The sequence below is a fragment of the Cryptomeria japonica genome, chromosome 6 (assembly GCF_030272615.1).
Source record: "Cryptomeria japonica chromosome 6, Sugi_1.0, whole genome shotgun sequence".
Lineage (NCBI taxonomy): Eukaryota > Viridiplantae > Streptophyta > Pinopsida > Cupressales > Cupressaceae > Cryptomeria > Cryptomeria japonica.
The window spans coordinates 31722001-31742434 of NC_081410.1; the positions used below are offsets into that span (position 1 = coordinate 31722001).

Sequence of the window (20434 nt, forward strand, 5' to 3'; positions counted from 1 at the left end):
GGATGCCCAAGATGGAAATGAGGGTTTTCATCCTCAATTTCGACAATGAAGTCCAAGAAGATTTTTGTCCTCCCAAACCTCCAAACAGCCAAGGGTTTTTGTCCTTGGTTGTGAATTCGAACAGGGATGCTCCAAAGTGAAGAATGCCAAAATAAAATCTCCCCAAATGAAGTCAAGTGACACCTTTTGAAACCTTTCCAAAATGGGCCCTTAGATTAAAATTTCCCTCCAAGAGTCCAAAGTATTTAAAATTAAATTTTATAATAAAGTGTTTAAAAATATTTTTAAAATTAATTATAATAATATTATTAAGTTGTCCCTTAAATATAAAATTGTCGGGCCCAACATAAAATAATATTACCAATTCTTTAGCTTTGGAAAGAGGACATGACAAAAATACTATTGGTGATTACACCAATTTGTACTTTACTCAAGCTATGCCTGATGCGAATCTACTGGAAATCTATCTAGGCAGAAAATAGATGTGTGCTACAGCTGTAAACTGCCATGTACATCTTTTATGCTGGTTTCAATGTGTTTGTTCATAAAGTGCAAACCTGCACTACAGAAAACCAGATTTATATACATTTTAGATCAAAGGACATGCTTCCATATTAGAAATATATGCTACTACAGTTGAAATCATTTATTGCATTGAATATTTTGAAACAATGCTTGAATGCACTCTAACACTATGTATAGCCATTATTCTTTCTTCTCCAATAGTTAAATGTCTAATCACCTGTACCATCAAATTTCAATATTCCATACTGGAGAGAAGTGAAGGAATGTAATGAACAAAACACAGAAAAAGGAAATCACACAACAAAACTGTGGATTCAGAACTCCAGCATTAAAAGATTGCTCTCTTTGTCAATCCCCATGGGTAGACGTAGATACAAAGTGGTGACCCTATCTTGGAGCATTGGAGGCATAAAAAAACCGTTTATGGAATACAATGACCCCTCACACAACTCTGCTTGTTCTATCCAATGGTCTGGCCCTACTCTGCAATGGAGCATCTCTCTATCAGGCCTTTTTTCTTCTTCTTCTAAAAAGGACATGTTGGTTAGGTTAACAACCTTTTCCACATTTCTGTTTTTTCCCAAGATGGCATACTTAATTTGTTCTTCAAGTTTTGGAATATCAATTGAATAAATCTTGACCTGATTATCTGTGGGAATATGGACATGTGTATCGTGAACTCCATTTTTAATATCAATTCATTTGGACCATATTTGTCCTAGTTGTTACAGAAATACAGAAGACTGTATTTGACACTTTTTGAGGCATCAAACATCTGATGTATCATGAAGGGCACATAGAGATATGTATCATCAATGCTATGGTTAGAAATTGAGATTATTTTGATTTCATTAGTCCAAATTATTGTCAAATTTCTAAAGTTAAATATTGACCTAAAATTGATAATGTACCTTGCAATCCATATTAGTATGTCATATGAAGGTTATGGCTCTGACACCTTGTACTGATCAGCATAGTAGGCATAAGCCACATGCCACTCTAGTTTATGACGCTTCCCCTTACTTAAAACAATAATGGAGTGATATTTTGATCTCGTTGATGATTCTTAGAGATATGTCAATCTTTTACCGATAATCCGCAAAAGTGCCATAATAAATAAGTAATCGATTAATTACAAAGCTGGGTTGGTCCATCACTAGGTTGATGGATTATAGGAAATCCAAGATTGATTTCAGGTTCAAGACATCATCTAATTGAAAATGTTAGGTTGTTTTTCAATGTCACTAATTTCACTAAAGTTTATGATTAGTGTAGTTATCCTCCCAAGTGATGATCTTTGCTTTCTCAGTGCAAATGTGGCCCATCATGGAAAGTGATTTCTTTATTTATGCTCACTTCCAATTGGGGTTAAGACAAATATACACACTATGTATTAAAAAATTCATGTTTGGATGGATCCTTGTTTCCCTGATACATGGTTGGGCTTATGAGCAGTATATGAAGATGGGCACCATTATTTTCTTCAGGATTGGTCAAATCTGTCACCAACTCGAGCAATTTCCTTAGTGTGGTCTGAGGAAAGAAAGGCAATCTTACTTCACTTGAAAGTTGAAACAGTGAAAATACCATAATAGTTTATGAAATTAAATTATAAACAAGAATTTGTGGTATCAACTAGAAACTGTCTGAATGATTTTATAATCCTCTGTAACTAGAAACTGAACATTACTTTGAAACCTGAAAAATGTTTTATTTTTCCTTAAATCCTTGTAAACAGAATTGAATCATGTATTCAATAATTTATTTGCCATTGTAAGTTAATTTTGCAGATAGAAATGGCAGCAGATAGCATCAACTGTTTGCAAAACTTTGTTTTCTTAGTAGTCTTCATGGACAATAGATTGAGAATAACATCTTTTTTCAACAAAGAAAGATTTGTCAGCAACAGAATGTCTTTCAAATGGACTTTAGCTATAGATGAAAATGTTTTACCATTGTTTCACAATACTTTATCCTGATTTCTGAAGCCCTTGTTTTCTTACTCAAAACAGCTCTGGCCTGTAAATCAGAATGACTCTATTCTGCAAATAGAAATGGCTCTTCAGATGCTTTTCAGCTTTTCATCTGATTTACAAGGAAATGATTTCCATCTGACTCCTTATGGCACAATTATAATCTGAAGCATTGCAAATCAGACACCATAGATTTTGTATTCAGATTCAATCTGTAACTTTGATTTTGAATGGTTGAGACAACATTGATTGCTAACAAGAACCTCAAATGTGATCTGAAAAGTTTTGAGCTAGAGGTTCATTTCTCTCAACACATCTTCAAACTCTTTTTCATGGCTCTGGATTTGCTTGAAGAGGTACCCAATATTAGTTCACAATTTTTATGGCCTTCAGTTCCACTTTCATATGCCTAGATTGAATGCTGTTTATAACTTTATCAGCTAATTGACTTTTCTTAATATACAACATAAGCTTGATAGTTCAGTTCTACCCAGTAAGGATATTGTCCTCTACTACCACATTTGGAGAAAGAAATAGTACAAGAATCAAAAGGAACTTTATATTAATGTAAAAGTGAGTATTTACAAAATGGTTTAGTGCTTTTGTACATCTGGGGCATTCATGGTTTACCCTACCTACTATAAATTGCCCAACACTAATTTTTGGTCGTGTAAACAATTTATATGTTGAATGTTATCTCCTAATATTTAACCTTACTGTGCCCTTGAGATACAATTGATGGGGGTAGGGGGTTAAAAAGACTAGCACCAAATAGATCTGGATGTAAGCCTTCCAAAGAAAATACTGTCATTTGTTTTTCTGTAAATCACTATGTCTGAAGAAAGTAAAATAGGGAGGATTCTTTATTTACCTATAATGATGAATCTTGCCTGTATAGTGGTTATGTGTGGCAGGCGAAGCAATGAAAGTGACTGCTACTAAACCACATCTGTAGACTAGCATCATCTTTTGTTCCTTGTCAATCCCATTAGGATACCATGGTTCTCAAAGTGGGGATTCCAATCAACTCATCACCTCTTTGACCTGTCTATCTCAGATAAGAAACAATAAGAAGGCCTGAAGGCTTGGCTGTAATTTCTTTTTGTTGCTGTAATTTTTTTCATATAGCAATGTAGTTTCTCATATAGGCCTGAAGCATATGACCCCATAGGTCTTATTTGCAATAATGGTACCTGAAGTCTGACCTGTAAGTCTTACGAATAATTGTCTCTGACTAACATGTAGGCCTTTTATGTAGCAATTGTATCTAGGCTGATCTGTGAAATAAAAGGAAAAAAAAGGTATTTCTGCTTGGGACTCAATATGTAGGTATTATTTAAGTTAAATAAGGTGACCTCTGCATATTTATATGTAGTATGTGTGGCTGTCAGTTGAACTATAGGTCCTGTTTGTAACAATTGTTCTGTTGGCTGATCTGTATTTCTTTTAAGTTTATGTGCCAGTTGGTTCTTGAAACAGTGATTTGCCTGTATTCGTTATTTATGCCTCTAAACTGACTTGTAAGTCATTATATCTTGTTTTGTCCCAATGTTGCTCAATTGGATTATATGCATTGTTGTTTGTGGTCGTATGTGGACTGGACCTTTAGGTCTTTGTTGCAATTTTGGTGCCCACAGACTGCCACCGATCAATATGTTTTTGCATGAATAATTGTATATGTATACTGGCTCTTAGGTCGTTGTTTCAATTCTTTCCATAGGGTGAACTCTATGTATAGGATTTTGAGTAGTTGCTGTAAATGGGTTGAGAATTTTTGTGTTTGAAATTCAAGTGCACTTTCTTTTGAATGACAAATTTGCATGGAAGCTTCAAGGAATATCTTTACTTTCAATTTTTGATGTTCTGTGAGAAGCATTTTGGGTTCATCTTTCTTTCACCCAGAATACCCCTTTCTAGTTTCTTCATCTTTGGAACTGTGAGTAATATTTGTTCAGGTTTCTATGGCATTACAGGTAAATCTAGTAGAAGCGAATTGGTTTCTGGTCTTTATAATGGAGTATGGTGGAAGAGGATGAATTGAAAAGCATGGTAACGAGTGCATGGAGATGGTCTATACATAATGGAACTTGTGAGAAAATAGCTCCAGTAAATCTTTGTGTGGACTGATGGCAACTTCTGGTGCCTTTGCCACTGGTTTGAAGAAGTCACCAGAAGAAGTTAGCTTAAAGAATTCATCTAGCAAAGGAAAGTTGCCAGGTGCAGAAACAGGTCTTTTGAAGCAGTCTTCAGCTTTAGACAATTCCCGTAGAAAAGAAACAGATACTGTATATGATAAACAGTTGAAGGGAGTGGGAAGATCAACTGCATCAGGTAGTTCTCAGATTGTTAATTCAACTGTTTCAAGACAAGCAGCAAGTGGAGATCCTTTTTCTCAAGCATCTGAAATTCACACTGAAAAGCCATCAACTTCGAAGCAAGTATTGAGAGGTGCAGGTTCTTCTCAGGCGCTGTTTGCATCAGAAGGACTGACCTTGAAACAAGCTCTAAGAGACATTGGCCCTTCTCCACTTTCCAAAGCAAGCCCATTGGAAAAACTGACATTGAAGCAAGCCTTAAGAGGGGCAAGCCACTCGCATTCATCATCAACAGCTGCTTACAGACAATTATCAAGAGGAGCAGAAGAAGCAGATACTAAAAAACAAACATTGAATGTTGCTGCTGACAGGCAATTCTCAAGAGGAGAGGACGAAGCAGACACTAAAAAGCAAATATCAAGTGCTGCTGTTGTTTCTCAAAGTTTAGCAGTTATTGGTAAACAGCAGTCAGATGGAGCAAGCACTTCTCAGAATTTTGCAGCTGATACTTTGGACAGTCTAAGTCGTGAAGTTAGTTGTTCTAATGTGTTTGAAGGAGGTTCATTGAAAGAAAGCACGTTGTTTGGCACTTTCATACCATCAGCTTCAGGAACAGCACAATTGGCTGAAGGAGCATCTCGGCTTCCACAATGCAGTTTGCCAAGCTCATTAGAAGCTGCACATAAATATAGCAAATTGAAATGTGAACCTGAGAATGAATGCATATGGGATTCTTCTTTACCTCCAAGTGGGAGCCTTAGTCCTCAAAGCAGTATCAATGGCAGTGGGATTGTTACAGGCGCAAGTAGTGTTAAAAATAGTTCTAGCGCAAACATTAGTGAATCAATTATCAATGGTGATAAATTTAGTGCAGCAAACAATTGTGAAAGTACTAAGCCCAGTGGGATAGGAGACTCTGTTGAAAGTGCCAAGAGTAGTGTAAGCAGAGGTAGTAATAGCAGTGGGCTCAGTGATGATAGCACTTGGAGTAACTTAACTGCTAGTGTCAACAAGCCTCACAAAGCAAATGATCCAAGATGGGAAGCCATCCTAGTTGTGAGGAAGCGAGATGGAATTTTAGGTTTAAGCCATTTCAGATTATTGAAAAGGTTAGGGTGTGGCGATATAGGTAGTGTGTATCTTTCGGAGTTAAGTGGTACAAAGTGTTATTTTGCAATGAAGGTGATGGACAAGGCATCTCTAGCAAGTAGAAAAAAGTTGCTAAGGGCACAAACTGAAAGAGAGATCCTACAGTCATTGGATCATCCTTTTCTCCCAACATTATACACTCATTTTGAAACTGACAAATTCTCATGTTTAGTTATGGAGTTTTGCCCTGGAGGAGATCTACATACACTTCGGCAAAGACAACCAGGGAAGCACTTTTCTGAACTTGCAGCCCGGTATGGGACACAACCCCTTTCTAGTAAAGTCATATTTGAGGAATTATGAGTTTTCCAATAAAATAATATGATGTTGACTCCTGTGTGTGCTTTTGTAAAATTATATTTGTGACAAATTTTGTATATTTCACTAGATCCATCCATGCATTACAAAAAAGTGATTTTAATATGGTTCCATAATTTTTCTTTTTCTTTGTTGTCCTTGAAAAATTCCACACTATCTTTGAAATCTATACTTGCTGTCATTATACTTACTAAAAATATGAGTGCAAGTCAACACTTGCAATTAGGATGTTTTTTAGGTAGTGCTACAACCTTGATGACAAACTATGAGCTCACAACTGTCTTCAGAAGCAAAATGATTAAAACTATATTTGTTTTGTGAAGTTAATTATATGTGAAAATCGTACTGTACTATTTCGTGCATTTCTATATAGGGAATAGGACAGGGCATATGATTTCTGTGTTGTTTCAGATGTTTCCTCCATGATAATTATTGCAGGTAAGCTATGTAAAATATTTTTATTGCCCGTCAGCCCTTATAATGGTAACTTTTTATGTTCAAATATCACAGGGGAACTGATGATCAAAAAAATCAGCTAATGACTAACAATTTGTTTGTTTCGGCATTCTAAAATATAGTCATAATAATCATTATACTAAACTTCTTAGTACGTTTAAATTAGTAATAACAGTTTAAGAATTTTTTAATAATCCCACATTTTTGATATGGATGCCTATAGGTGTTCTGTGGACATCAATATAATATCTTTCTTTCTTTCTAGAATGACTTAAATCCGATTTCTTCTTAGAAAGTCTTGAATATAATTTTTCTGCTGTTGGGGCAAAATCTGCTTTCCTTAATTGCTTCACTATGTCATGCCCCTGCCACAAGACCTTCTCATACCCGTCAAATGTAAGAAATAAACTAAGTGTGTTTGAAGATCTTTCCTTATTGGTAAGCGGACAAGAGCCTCCACATATGAGCAGCGATCTGTTTAAGCAAAATGGATGGACATCCCTAACAAATCCTTAAACAACAGTGATTCCAAACAGGCACGAGTGGATGAAGGGGCAGGACTTAGTTTAGATTCTAGATGTAGTGTCCCCTTTCGGGATTGCCCTAAATCTTGCCGACAAATTACAAGTTTCATTAAAATAAGAAATGTAAAATAGTTAGAATCATAAGTTTACCAATTAAAAAGCTTTAAGCAAGGTAAATCCTAGCTTAGGTCCTGTAATCATGTCAGACAATGTTGGAAATGTAATTCATAAGACAAATTTATTTCATTAGGGTTAGGGTTTAATAACAAATAATTGTATATAATCAATTGAATTAATGATCATCTTTGATAACATTAAATAATAATTTGTATTGAACTTAATAAATAGGCAACATACTTAAATATAGTAATCAACCATATTGGAGGGTTGAATAAGGGAAACACGCTAGGGTGCCCAGAACACCCCTCATCTATCCCTTGGCCCAAGTGGCAGGCACTTTGGAGTTTGGACATCCAACATGGGGTGGCCTATTTAGTGGAGGAGCCCATTTCTGCCTTCCCTATTCATGCCATTTCATTAACCCACATGTGTGTGTGTCCACAATCAATCATCGTAGAGGTTGGAGAGGAAGCCGCAATAGGGTGCCCAAAACATCTCATCTAAGCCCAAGGACATGACTTTGCACCCCTTGGCCCCAAGTGGCAGGCACTTTCCGTCTCTGCTCACCCTCCTTGCGTTCCATTACTAACCTTGTCATGATTGATTGCAACAATAGACTAGGAATTATCCAATATATGTGAGGTTATGTATCAAATATATTATTATGTTGCATACATATTATTGCCTATATCAATATGTTAGGAATTATGCATAAATTTTTTATCATGCTGCATACCACAAAGATGATTAGGACACCAGACTGCTGTATATGAATGCTGATGATTGGATCCAACTATTTCCTTCTAGATGAGTGCAGATTACATATAATGTTTCTGTTCTGATTGATATCCTTGATCTTGTTTGATGTATGAGTACTTTTGCTCTTCTTCGATTGCCTGCTTGATGCATGCAGATTGCAGATTATATCTATGATTCTGATCCGAATTCCTTCTGCTATTGCTGCTATAGTTGATCTGATCTGAATTAAATTAATTCTCATTGTTTGCTTACCTTTTCAACTCCTTATCTTCTATATATACCTCTTTCAACGGAGGCAATCCTTCACCAAAAGTTGGCTTTATTATATAAATTTATTTTTTAACTCTCCTCTCAAGGTGGTGCTTGAACCAAGGGAGGATTGGCACTTATAGAATTTTATTTTTCTTTTATCAATCAACTCAAACTTCAGCACTGCCATATCATAAATGAAGTCTGCCATCATAGGAGTTATAATTACTTACCATTACCTACACAATCTTCTTACTGTACAAGAAAAATGATGGATATGATTGTGCATAAAACTGTACATGAATTTTATGTACATCATTTTATATTATATCAACATAACATCTATATACCAAAGCCATGAGTTATGACCCATAAAATTTCTTCCATCGGGGTTGTTTTTGCATGAGCTGGCAACTGATGCACAAGAGCCTCAACTGCCGGTTAGAGGGGCTTCTTTTGTGATTAGCATGTGCTATTGACCTTCCCATGACATAAAATACTCTCCAGTTTACACCTTGAATCCTTTTCACAATGAATGCTTATATGTCACCCTAGACCAGCCATTCTATAGCTTTTACTCATAAAGAAATGCATAAATGATAAATATATAATTTGAATTTATCCATCCAGGAGAGAGAGAGAGAGAGAGGAGGAGTTAATGTAAAGCAGGATTGACACAAATTTTACCATGCACTAGAAAAGGGAATGAATTTCCAAATGTTGAATATTTTTCAATGAAATCATTTGAGTTTTGCCCCAAAGTACATAATGAATATAACTTGACCTGATTTTATCAATGGGAAACCCCCTTTCTCACTATCAATCCAGTTGAACTTCCCTGCCCTAAACTCCTCTGCAGCAAAATAGAAGTAAGTTACCACATCGAGATATAAATTCCACTCTTTCAGCAGAAAACCAGTATACATGCAGTATTTCATCATCAAATTTCTGGGCAAAGTCTGGACGATGTCTTTGTTCCTACATGAGAAGCATAGTTCAAAGACTCTTATCACACACCCTCTTATAAGTGTTTTTCATTGAGAGCTCATTATGGCCTTTTGATGGCTCTTTTTAAGCCTTATTTTTGGATTTGTGGAAAGAATCTAATTCACTTCATTTTTCGTACATTTTTCTTTGCCGGTCCTTGGAGTCTTTCAATGATATTGCCCTCTGTTTTGATCTTTTGTGCTGATCTTTGCCCTTATTATCTTTGTTTATTGTCTTTATTAGGCTTTTATTGCGGGTCTTTTCTAAAGAATCCTTGGTTTAGTCTTATAATTATGTAAGACTCCAAAGGGATCATAGGAGATTCCTTGATACCTAAAGCAGTGGCAGGCTGCATCAGTGCTTGTCAATGAGATTTATTTATTTTCTTGCCAAGGAATTTGTTCGAGCTCATTGATTTTACAGTTTACTGCAAGATTATGTAAAGTTACAATTTATTTCAATCTCAAATTTTATTTGTACTTTTAATTTTAACCCAATTCACTTTGAGTTTGTGTAGGAACTGAAAACAAGATCACATATCAAACTGTGAAATAAAACACAGAGAATCAATAGAAATTAAATAAAAGAATCAAGTACTCAAATAGAATTCACATAGCTCTGGTTGCCTGATGTGATCTAAGTACCATTATTACTATACTTGCTATCTCTCTCCTTGCTCTACCTTGCTCCTAGAATAGGCATTGTGTGCATGCAATTTTTGAGCTCTTGATCATTAGGGCGTTGTAAAAGTGGGCAATACTTGATCTCACCTTCCTTTTGTGTTTGAAGACGAAAGCACAAAAAGAGAAGAAATTTAAGTTTCTTTTCATCATTGTTGTTTTCCATAACTCATTTAATCAGCATTTTCAAAGAACTGCTGAAGGGCTGTTTAAGACTTTTTCTAGGATCAGTGTGTTCTCAATTTAGCATATCTGCTTTAGTTTGTTCCTACAGAATTGAATCTTTGGTTTCTCTCTTTGTTGAATTTTTTTCGGCACTTCTGTCAATCTGTGCAGAATAATTTACATTTGCAGGGTTCTAAATCTCTTGCAAAAACTAGTTTTGAGCCTCCTCCATCAATCTCTTTAGCCATTTGATGCCCTTCCTTGCTTTTAATTTTTAACATTACCAGTGTCCCCAGTGAATCTTTAAAAAAACGGCTGTAAGGCTCTTTGTAGCTTTTTCCGGGATTAACATGTTCTCAAGTTAGTGCATCTGCTTTAGTTTGTTCCTGTGGAGTTGTATATTTGCTTTATCTCTTTATTGAAAAGTTTTTGACACCTTTGAGAATCTTTGCAGAATAAGTTACATTTACAGGGGTTCTAAATCGCTTGCAAAAATTAGTTTGAGCTTCTTCCATCAACCTCTTTCGCCATTTGGGGCCCTCCCTTGCTTTTTAACTAATCTGTTAGGAATATCCCTGATGCGTTATTTAATTAATGCATTCAAAAGAATGCTGGAAGGTTGTTTATGGCTTTTTCTGGGATTAATGTGCTCTCAAGATAGCATAACTGTATTAGTTTATTCCTATGGAGTTGTATCTCTGGTTCATCTCTTTGTTGAGAAGTTTTTGGCACTTCTCAGAATCTGTTCAGAATAATTTACATTTGCGGGGATTCTGTATCTCTTGCAAAAAGTAGTTTGAGTTTTGTCTATCAATCTCATAAGCAATTTGGGGCTCTTCCTTACTTTTTACCTTGTTGGTTAGGAATGTCCATAATGCATTATTTGTAAGGTTACACTTTTACTAGTAAGGCCAAAATTCTCAACACTGATCGAACATCAACAAAACTTTCAAAGCTGACTTAGCTTTTGCTGTTAAGATAAATCTGTGTCAAACTTGCCTGTCATGAACTGATTTCCAGATTTTCACACAATCATGGTTTTAATATTATTTAAAATAACATTAATAAATCAATAGAATAATGGAAATGATGACTATTGAAATCTTTTCAAGTTTATTTTACCGTTAAATCCATAAAGACAATACATATCTGTTGTACTTGTTTTCCTTTGTCTCTAATTTTTCTTGGTGATTAAGTGCAGAGGTCCATAAGCAAATGGCTGCAAGGAGGAAAAGATAAACATATAGTTACAGTTTGTCCTAGTTAGGACTCTCCAAGGTGTACCTTGTATCTTTAGTTGGACATGCCCTTCGTACCCCTTCTCCAATGTGCATCGTCTACCTTGCTCTGTCACACAAGAAGCTGAGTATTGCCAAATATCCAGGTTTATAAGAAAATAAATAAATGATCAATATACGAGTTCAAATCCTTAATCACATCACTTGATTTTTAATAAAATGACAAATGTTGTTATTTAACAGCTTTTTAACCCCTTTATAAAAAACAAAGGAATATTAGTTCATTTTATATTTGGATGGAAAGCTTCATAACATTTCTCCCTCTGTAAATCAGCTGCTGCCCTCAAGAGACAGGATTTGTTTGCATAACAAATTGCAATCAGTAGTGTTTGGCAAAATAAATGTGGATATTTACTATAAATATATAGTTTCTTTTCTCATGTAGCTCTATTGACATCACAAAAAGTTCATTTAATTTTAAATTCATCAATCACTCGATTTGGTAATTTCCTAGTCCTGTCATCAATTAGGTCTCAAAATTTGATTTTAAATTCATGACTAGGTTCAATAAGTATACTTTTCCCATCAAATACATGGCTAGAATTAAATTATACATTTTAAAGAAACTGACCTGTAAAAATGTCTAGAATTAAATTATACATTTTAAAGAAACTGACCTGAAAAAACATCGTGAACTCTATGCAATTGAGGAGGCAGAACAAGTTTATACTCTATTTTTCCTATTTTTCTTAAATTTCTAATGAACCATAATGACAAGGAGCCAATTTAATTAATCTATCAACTACAAATAGGTTACAATCACGCCTTTTATGGGTTTGAGGAAAACTTAATAAAATCCATACTAATAGATTCCTATTTCCAATCAGGAACTGACAAAGGTAGTAACTGACCAGGTTTCTTACACTGTTCCTTTAGGCAATTCAAATATTGTTGCACGTATTCTCAAATGTTTTGTTTAATTTTAGGCTAGAAATAATTCTCTTTAACTGACAGATGGTTCTTTTGAGAACAAAGATGACTATAGGGAGAGGTATATCATGACAACCAATTATCTTAACACATGTACAACCAATTGAGCAGGGTATTTTAGAAACTCCAATGCATGTGTCCTAACTTTCGAGGTACTTGGCACACATGAAATTTTGCCCCAAGCAAGCTTTGCTTGGTACTTGTATAGATGAATAGGTCTAAACACCGAGCTTGTACACAAAGGGCCAATGTATCAAACCTTAAGCTCAAATACAATGTTGAAAGGAGCCTTACTCCTTCACATTCATAAATCAAGCCATAGGAACATGCTATTGACATGGAGAGGAGCATAAGTTTGGTTCCCCTTGGTATTTGAAAAGACATGCCTCTCACACGGGAATCATCCCTCAATGCCATGTGTGGGATATTACAAGCATATTTGTGGTGATTCAACAAGGACACGTACTCCTATCGCCATGTTCTTGATCCATCACTAACCTAATAAATGTATCTAAGGCCTTGAACACAATTTAATCCTAGCTGTCCATTTGCACATGATTCATGATTTTGTGATGCAACCAATAAACATTAACATTCCAACACAAAATTTATTGGTAGCAATGAACTCATCTACTTCTAGTACCCAATTTTGAACTAATTTCTTTTGTTTACAGGCTATATATATGGTTTAGGGATTTTTTATGTTTTAGTGTTTATAAAATTCTTTTTTAAATCATTTTTTGGGTGGTTTAATTGTTGTATGCCAAGCATTTGGTAGTGCCTGGGAGCAGACAGGAGTGTCCCTGCACACTCCTGGGGTGGTCTTGTCACTGCTCCCGAGCTTGGCCCAGTTGGGTATGGGAACGGGAATCGGATTAGAAGAACCCGATAACTTAAATTTGACTTCTGCTACTGTGTGTATGTAGTACCAATCCAATGCATTCTGTTTTCCATATCTTGTTCATACCATTGAGCCCATTCTGCTGATGTTCCAACTGTGGTACTGCCTTTTATTTTTTCTATCTTGTTTAATTTGCCTGCTTTTCCCTTTTATCTATCTTAATTGATTGCACCAATATTCAGGATTAACACTGTAAAACAAAGCTTTATGTTTAGTTATCTTAAATTACTAGTAAAATCTGTATCAAACCATTATGATGAAGGCAGCATTCAAGCCTTTGCAAAGCAAATATAATCCATAACTGTATCAATTCAGAGGCTATTATACTATAGTATCACAGGGAAAGACTGCTTTTCTCTTCACAAGTATATGCTCCCCAACCCTTACTAATTTCTGTGAATGTGTGGTAAAAGTGTTAGTTTTAACACTTTCAGATTAACTAAGACTCAGAAAATCAGAATTTATTTTCTAATTAGATTCATTAGATTTAGAGATTTAAAGTTTCAGATTTAACACAGTAAGAAAAATAAAGAAATAGAGACAAGACACAATTACCCTGGGAAAACCTCCTAGGAGGAAAAACCCAGCCAGAAAAGATCCTCAGATCTGATTATGGATTATAGTTATGCAAACAATACAACACTTATCTCATGTGCCTTTTTAGGTTCAGATTTTGCTGTCACTGGAGGTATGGTAGACCACGGTGGCTGCCTTCAACATTTACTAGATGGATGCTGATGTTGTCTTAACCTAAATTGCAGACCGTTAAGAAGTTCACTGATTCCTTGTGCTGGATTTCGCACCTCCTTCTAATGGCAGATGTATGTTGCTGTTGCTGTCATGATTTCGCACCTTCTTCTATGTATGTTGCTGTAGCTATCATGTATTTCGCATCACCTTCACTATCATGTATTTCTCACCACCTTCACTATGCAGATTGCTTTAAGTGCAGATCTCTTGTGACTTCTTGGAGTTCGCTTTAGGCATATAGGTTTCGCATGAAGAAGCAGATGAAATTGATTGATTTACAAATGAATCTTGATCTCTTATTTATATGGAGCGAACTCCTCAACTAGGGCGGCCTTTTAAATAATTGAACTTTTAATTATTTCCTTTATCTGCCTTGTTAATAGGGTCGGCCCTATTGGATAGTGCGCTGAGTGTTTGTTTGTTATAGCGTGGGGGATAGGGCCACGTTAGGGGGAAGAGGGGCCAGGCGGATTCCAATGTTGCCTAAGGCAATTTGAATCCACCCTTTCCCTAATTAATATCAACAAAAAGAGATTGCAGTAGTGTTTGTGGCAGAAGATAAAAATCGTTTCCAATCATTGCTATGGATGTTCCCTAAATAACTAGGAAACATTATTCAACTCATCATCATTCATCTATAACGATCATTTTCAACTCATCATTATTTGCTAGCTACATATAGATAAGCAAACTTCTGATGTTGCGGAGAGTGATATTTTGTGTTTGTCTTTCTCTGTAGGGACTGCGGCATATATGAATTATATCATATATGCTAGATAATGGCATTGTTGTAACCATTTTTTGCCTTTTCAAAGAAAAAAGTTTTTTGTTATCAGGAACCATAAAATTCATTTCTTGTAAATACCAGTTCTCATCATTATTCATCTAATGATCATCTTCAACTCTTGATTATTTTGGTAGCTAAATATAGATAAGCAAACTTATGATGTTGTGGAGAGTGATACTTTGTGTTTGTCTTTCTCAGTAAGGACTGTGGCGTATGAATTATACATACATGCTAGATGATGGCATTGTTATAATCTTTTTCCGCCTTCTCATAGAAAAGGTTTTTTGTTATTAGGAACAATAAAATACATTTCTTGTAAATACCAGTTCTGTATCTAAGAGCTAAATGCTGACCTTGCAGTTTTGAAGTGATTCAATGGATGCTTTATAGTTTATACAATCTCAATTTAACTCTTTCAACTTATTGGACTTTCCCCTAAATGCCAATAACCATCCCTCTGACATGAGCCTATATAAGAGAGATTAATACAGTCCGTTCTTCATTGCTGCTTCTATCATTGAGATAATTTAACTTAAGAACTTGCTATTGTTTTGTCGTGAGGACACTGGTTCCTAGTCTAGATCTCCACCATTTGGTTTCTCTTATGATGAATAATCAATTAAATACAAGCTAAATTACAAGGGCGAGGCTATGGTTCACCAATTCTTTTGAATCCTAGGTTCTGTAAGGCTTGGATGTAAATTAATTAAAAATAATAAATGGTCTACAAATATAAATTAAATTAATCATAATAAACAAAATAATCAAAGAGTTTTTAACAAGCAATCTTTTTTATTGTGTTTTTAATTTTTTCCTTTGCTCTTTTTTGTTTTTATTATGACTGTCGTTTCACATTCAGGTATGCATCAGGTGTCCTGAGTCCTGTCTGGTTACAGCAATCATACCTAGGCAGGGCCTGGGATATTAGAAGAACTTGAGGTGCCCAGGAAGTATCAGGACCAGTACTAGTTTCAGAATCATACTGGTATGGCCCATGGGTATGGGGGACCTTTGGGCAGTAACTGGTAAATATGGCCCTTTTCGAGATTTTGACCATTTTTATTCAGTATTTTTAATTTTCATTTGATCAAAAAGAAGAAAAAGAAAACAAAAAGATAACAAAAGTGTGAGCATTGGATTTAGATAGAACGCATAAGTTGATTTCAAGAATCTTTACTTCGGTCTAGTTGGGTGTTAAAACCCATATTACATAACCCAGAGATGTATACCCTTTACATGTTCAACAAATGGGTTAAAACCTATCTTACATGGAGGTTTGGGGATGAAGACAACAGGATAGGTTTCCCGTACAACAACTTTTTTTTTTTGTGGATTTAAGAAACAGGGATGAGTGATGTTATATATGTGTGTGTGTGTGGAAGTTTAAAATTTTTTACATTTATTTTATAATTACAAAAAAATCTATTGAGCTAAAAGCCGAAAAGGATGAACATTAACTTTGAAACATTTGAAAATCAAAACATATGAAATGAAATGTGAAACAATGAACGTTGAACTTTCAAATGAAAGCTGAAATCAGAAACTGCAGAAAATGGCTAGTTATAAATTAAAAATACAAAGGCTTGAAACTTCTGCAACTACTTTATAATAAAAAAAATTATATTCTATTGAACTAAGAGGAGCAAATGCCTTTCTAGGGAAGTCTGGTTAAAACAAAATAAAAACAAAAACAAATTATAAACCCCAAGTTCCATAAGTCAGAAAATCCCTCCCAAGCACTTTGTCTTTTAAACAAAATAATAGCTATAATTTCGGAAAGCATGCAAAACATGTCAATGAAATTTCCAAATAAAAGAAGATCAAGACATAAAAATTTGCAGCCAGGACAAAATGATTTTCAAGGAAGATTACCACACAACAGAGGACAGCTGAGAGGAATTACTTTGTTTTCATTTATGATTCAATATTTGTGAGAAGTCATTTTCATTTTAATTGTTGAAATTTTGTATTTGTATTTAACATACATACATATCTACTAACCTTCCGTGATTGTAGAAATGACAATCTCATCCCATTGCCTGTCTCTTTCCCCATGTTTCCTTGGATAAGCTACAATATAACATAAAATACCACACATGATATCCAGATGTAGGATGGCCTAGCACTGGGTTAAAAACTTAAATGGTTCTTGAACAGATTATATTAATATATGATACAGAACATTCCTTGAAGTTTTTGCTTCCATCTTTTTATAGAGAGAGCTCCCACTAATAAATTTGTATCTGTTGTCTATATCAACTTATAGTGTTGAGACTCAATCTCAGCACAGATTCGGCAAGCTATTTTTTGCCTCAGATTTATATTTGGTGCCAAAACTTGGCAAAACACTGGAACTAAAAATATTTATATAATACACAAATATTTTTTTTAATGGCTTTAAAAAAAATAAAATAAATCTCAAGTTGATTTTGAGTTCTTCACAGATTCAACCAAGGATGGCAACCATTACTTGCGAGTCAACTGGAACTCGTGAGAGTTTTGGCAGACTTGCAAGTCTCTTCTGTCAAACTCATCCCAGTCTGCAAGTTGAGGCTGCAGCTCGTCCAGCTTGACCTGGACTCAGATCCACAAGTCTTTCCCAAGACTCATGAAGTCTCAACACCATGTATCAACTATTAGCTTGTGTATGATAAGGTTGCCACGTACTTAGATTTGCTGAATACTGTAAAAGTTGAAGATTGATTTCGTATCTTTCTGTTACATATGCATTCTTGCATATGGCCCTTGGCTAGTGCAGATGGAAGAAAAGTTGTTTGGGTTGTTTGCATAAGCTTGGCCAGGTTCAAATTTAAGCCAAAAATTGATTCCCTTAATTAATTCAAGAAAACTGTCTGTTAAGAACCAGTGCTCTTGTACAAGGAATTCTCCATATGCAAGCGCAAAAAGTGAGGAAAAACCATTGAATGCTTAGTTTCATGAGGTTAAAAACTCAACATTGATTTTTGTAAAAAGCAATTGATTTGAGCTAAACAATTCTCTGTTTATGTGACAGGTTCTATGCGGCAGAGGTTCTTCTTGGTTTGGAATATCTACATATGCTCGGAGTTGTTTACAGGGATCTCAAACCAGAAAATGTTTTAGTAAGGGAAGATGGACATATTATGCTTTCAGATTTTGATTTATCGTTAAGATGTGCTGTCAGTCCAACTCTAGTTAAATCATCATCTGTTGACCTTGATCCATCAAAGCGAGTTCCGGCATATTGTGTTCAACCAGCTTGCATTGAACCCTCTTGTGTTCAACCAGTGTGTATTCAACCATCTTGTGTGCAGCCATCATGTTTCGTACCACGATTCTTCCCACAGAGATCAAAGAAGGTCAGAAAACCCAAAGTTGAAATTGGTACTCAAGTAACTCCTCTTCCTGAGCTCATTGCAGAACCAACAAGTGCCCGCTCTATGTCATTCGTAGGAACCCATGAATATTTAGCCCCAGAAATTATCAAAGGAGAAGGTCATGGTAGTGCTGTAGATTGGTGGACCTTTGGAATATTTCTACATGAACTTATTTTTGGGAAGACACCCTTCAAAGGGTCAGGTAATCGTGCTACTCTTTTCAATGTAGTCGGGCAACCTTTGAGGTTTCCAGAATCACCTATTGCAAGTTTTGCAGCCAGGGATTTAATCAGAGGTTTGCTGGTAAAAGAACCTCAACATCGCCTAGCCTTCAAGCGAGGGGCAACTGAAATCAAACAGCACCCTTTTTTTGAGGGTGTAAACTGGGCTCTCATCCGCTGCACTACTCCACCTGAAATTCCAAAACCTTTTGAGACCGAATTGCCTGGAAAGACAGTGTCCACAGCTTCTAGCAGTGGGAAAAAGATTGCTGATTCAGACTCAAATGCTTCAGGGAACTACTTAGATTTTGATTTTTTTTAGGTTTGGTGAATGCTTATGTATTGCGTTATGGAAATCAACCTGCTCAGTGAAAGCCGTTGTTTTGCTATATTTCTATAAAATGCACATTCAGGTCGAATTCCAGTGAAGTTTACCATTGTGAGAAGCATTAGCTTCGATTAGATTCTTTCTCTTTGACATTCCCAAGTATTAAAACATGTATCATAGATTTCAATTGCAAAGGTATAACTATCTGAAAGGATTCAAGGGTGTAAAGCTTAAGCTTTTCAGTATCTTCCTAAATGTATTCTCTGGACCAATTATAGAAGTATAAAGCTTGTCAAAATATTCAACGATTAAACAGTTTTGGGGTGCACAAAAACATGCTGTGTGCATCATTGTCTAATCTTTTCTGATTCGGATGGTCATTCTTGTTGCAAGGTAGTAAAATGAGCTGTTATCCATGATACTGGTACCATAGCAAGAAAACAAAAAATAAATTATTTGTCAAAGCAGATTAAGGCATAAAAGACGAAAAAACTTATCTAAATTTGGGAAGGTATGTAGAAGTTTTTCAGCAGAAAAATTAGTACCATTTTATCTTCATTCTCATTTCCAAAGGACCATTGATTACAGCATGTTCCCATGTGGGGTCTACTGTATCTTTTTTTTAAATAAATTTGATCCTATGGGTATCTCTCTAAATATTTCATAAGAAATTTCAAAATCCCTTCCTAAAAAGGGTGTTGCTAGTGTTTAGGATGGATAATTTTAGCCATGGACAAAAAGGGCCTTGAAATTATGCAACTACTGTTGCTGATTTTCTTGCAAGTTGGCTGAAAATTACGTTTTCCCCCTAGATTTTTTATCAATTTTTTTTCTGACTTTCCTCCCCCAATTCTATGTTTCGGGAATAAAATGGATCTCCATTAAAGGAATTAATGATACCATCTGAAATAATAAATTGTTTGTAAATGTTCCAAGCAAGGGCCGTATACAAAATTTAAAGAGTTTTGTATAGAGAGTTACGTGCTGACAGAAAAATTAGTTTGTATAGGTATCTAAAATATTTTGTTTAGATTAAGAACTCTTTTTTTTTAACTTCAGCAATTTTATTTAGTATATGGATGGGTAAATTTAATGTTTAGTTAAGAATTAATTTATTTTATTTATATTGGGTACTTTATTTAATTTTCAGAATTATTTTATTATGATGCAATTTTTAATTTTAATTTTAGAAAAAGGTGTTCCTTATTTCAGTTATTTTTTTTTTCTCGCATGTACTATCAAAGTGTGGCAAATGTCACAGGTCTTTGGTTTATTGGTGAATTTAAATGATTTTGAATTATCCACAAAGGATCAAAGTCTTTATGAATGCAAAGTCCTAACACCATAAGGGATGAGGTTGGGATCATTATCCATGATGACTTTAGCAAATGTAACCTATTTTGAATCATGCATTTATTAAAAGTATATAGACATGGACAAAGATTTTATGTGTGCTCCTTGTAATGAACATTGCTTATGATAGAAATCTAAAATAGATATTGGCAAAAATTACTTAACAATATTAATGAACAAAAATTGAAAGTAAAAAAAGTGAGATGGTTACAAATGAGCCTATAACAAGTTGATATGTCTATAAAGGAGTTTGTAACAAAAATATATAAATATTGTTGTGAAGAAACTTG

The 20434-nt window shown here is 35.0% G+C and overlaps 1 protein-coding gene across 3 annotated transcripts in view; it reads left to right on the forward strand.

Annotated features, from left to right (window-relative positions):
* LOC131069997 (serine/threonine-protein kinase D6PK) overlaps positions 1-19104 on the forward strand; it is a 37303-nt gene extending 18199 nt beyond the window's left edge. For 2 of the 3 annotated variants that reach the window (XM_058005549.2, XM_058005547.2), the window contains 2 exons: positions 4472-6216; positions 17900-19104. In XM_058005549.2, coding sequence (XP_057861532.1) covers positions 4625-6216; positions 17900-18785 — 2478 coding nt within the window. In that variant the 5' untranslated portion in view covers positions 4472-4624 and the 3' untranslated portion in view covers positions 18786-19104. Of the gene's footprint in view, positions 1-4453; positions 6217-17899 lie in introns of all 3 variants that reach the window. The other variant, XM_058005548.2, reaches the window with a different exon arrangement.
* Positions 19105-20434: the final 1330 nt, after the last annotated feature.